Source organism: Haplochromis burtoni, unplaced genomic scaffold (genome assembly GCF_018398535.1).
Source record: "Haplochromis burtoni strain Fernald_Lab_line unplaced genomic scaffold, NCSU_Asbu1 Contig_20, whole genome shotgun sequence".
NCBI lineage: Eukaryota > Metazoa > Chordata > Actinopteri > Cichliformes > Cichlidae > Haplochromis > Haplochromis burtoni.
Window position 1 is genome coordinate 2804851 of NW_024582381.1, and position 2017 is coordinate 2806867.

General features: G+C 44.6%; 1 protein-coding gene across 1 annotated transcript in view; it reads left to right on the top strand.

The window, feature by feature from the left end:
• Positions 1-218: 218 nt before the first annotated feature.
• LOC102304737 (ileal sodium/bile acid cotransporter) overlaps positions 219-2017 on the top strand; it is a gene marked incomplete in the record, with an annotated part of 6703 nt that continues 4904 nt past the window's right edge. Inside the window, 2 exon segments of the mRNA XM_042218534.1 lie at positions 219-664; positions 1122-1240. Of these exon segments, the coding sequence (XP_042074468.1) occupies positions 291-664; positions 1122-1240 (493 nt within the window).

Here is a 2017-nt window from a genome sequence, read left to right on the forward strand (position 1 = left end):
TTGGGATTTTCTTTTTTATATGCATGTGTTTTGAACGCTGACCCCATAAAACATAGACTATTGGTTAATTTTTTATCTTTCGGCCCAATTTTATTTGGCTTTGGAACCGTGGGCATAAAGGGCAGTGATCCAAGCTCACTCCATCTCTTTGTCAGGTCCATCTTCCTGGACAGGGGGAGAAACTGGACTCGTCACATTTCAAGGACTCTAGCCCCAAAGTGTGTGCAAGTTTTAGTATCTGCTGATATTCTTCTTCTGCAACAACAATATCCACGCTGAAGCCAACCACCATGCTGCCAGCTATCTGTGACAATGCTGCCACAGCCTGCTCGGGCACAGACTGCCTTGTTCCTCCCAGTAACTTCAATGCCATCCTGGGAGTAGTGATGAGCACGGTGCTCACCATCATGCTCGCAATGGTCATGTTCGCCATGGGCTGCACAGTGGAGGCTGCAAAGCTGTGGGGCCACATTAAGAAGCCATGGGGCATTATCATTGGCTTCCTCTGCCAGTTTGGCATTATGCCTTTCACAGCTTTTGCCTTGTCACTGGCTTTTGGGGTCCAGGCTGTGCAGGCAGTGGTCATCATCATCATGGGCTGCTGTCCAGGTGGCTCAAACTCCAACATCATCTGCTACTGGTTGGATGGAGACATGGACCTCAGGTGAGACCTTGGGCAGGTTCACTGCTATTTTTCTTTTCCCCTTTCTGTTAAAGAGCAGATTTCTCTGAGCCTTTTTCAGCTGGAGGTTTCTCCCTGTTAAAAAAGGAACCTTCTTTTTCCCCTACTATCACCAAGTGCTGCTCTTAGAGGACCACTATGTCTACTCTATGATAACTATTTGTTTCTCTTGTGTATGTAAACTAAATCGAACATTTTCATGTTTTTTGGATCCCAGAACACTCTTAAGCTATTTTAAGGAAGACTTTCTTGTTGGGTAGCTACCTGGCAGGCGAACAACAGAATTAATGTATTACAAGTTTTTATTGGTCTAGAGTTTTATTTACATTTATTCAATGTTAAAGCACTATTTAAATAAAACAGATTGTGTTAGTGTGTATAAGCACAGCTGGGGACAAATGCAGAAAACTCATCAGTGTCCAAATCCTTCGCTCCTCAGTATCAGTATGACAACCTGCTCCTCTCTCCTGGCCTTGGGGATGATGCCTCTCTGTCTTTTAATCTACACCAGTGTATGGACATCCAGTGACACCATCAAGATCCCGTATGACAGTATCGGTAAGGAAAGCTCTCGCAGAACTGAAACACCTGTAAGAATTTCAAACATGTGCCTTTAAGAATGTGTATTATCAGGATGTAACTGTGAATGCTGTTCCTGCCTCTAAGGCAGTGGTTCTCAAAGTGTGTAGAGCACCCCACTGGTGGGGCACAAGTTACCTGGCAGAAAGGTTATGCGGAACTAACATCAGAATCACTTTTATGGTGGAACAAAGACATTTGTGGCAGCTAGGTTAGTAATATGCACATCCACTGCATCCCCTGAAAAGCTGCAGCCGCGTGTGCAAGTCTGTCGGCTGTCGACTTACACATGCGGCTGCAGCTTTTTGGCTACAGCCTACACACATCAACAGTACCTAGTTCATTCTGTTTTAAGCTGGTGAGGTGTGTTTGCGGATGGCGCTCAGGTATGTTCACCTGCCCCGCAGACCACGCCCCGCCAAAGCTCTGCTATCAAAAGCAGGCTCACTGCAGCCACCATTAGTGAATAGTATTAAACTCTCATTTAAATGATATATTTTTCATCTCTGTTCACAAGTTTCTGGATTTCGTTTTTTTTTTTAACTTAGACTGAACATTATTTTTCCATGTCTGATAATGTTCACATTCTGTTTAACTTGTTGCTTTTTTGAAGAAGTAGTGCAGACTAATGAAGCAGTCTAGTGACAAAAGTTACAAGTTGTGAAACTGGGTGATTGGGACCCACAACCAGTTTCACACCTTGGCTCAGGCGATTAGAGGATCATCAGGGGGTCCTTTTGTCCCTCTGTGGGGGGG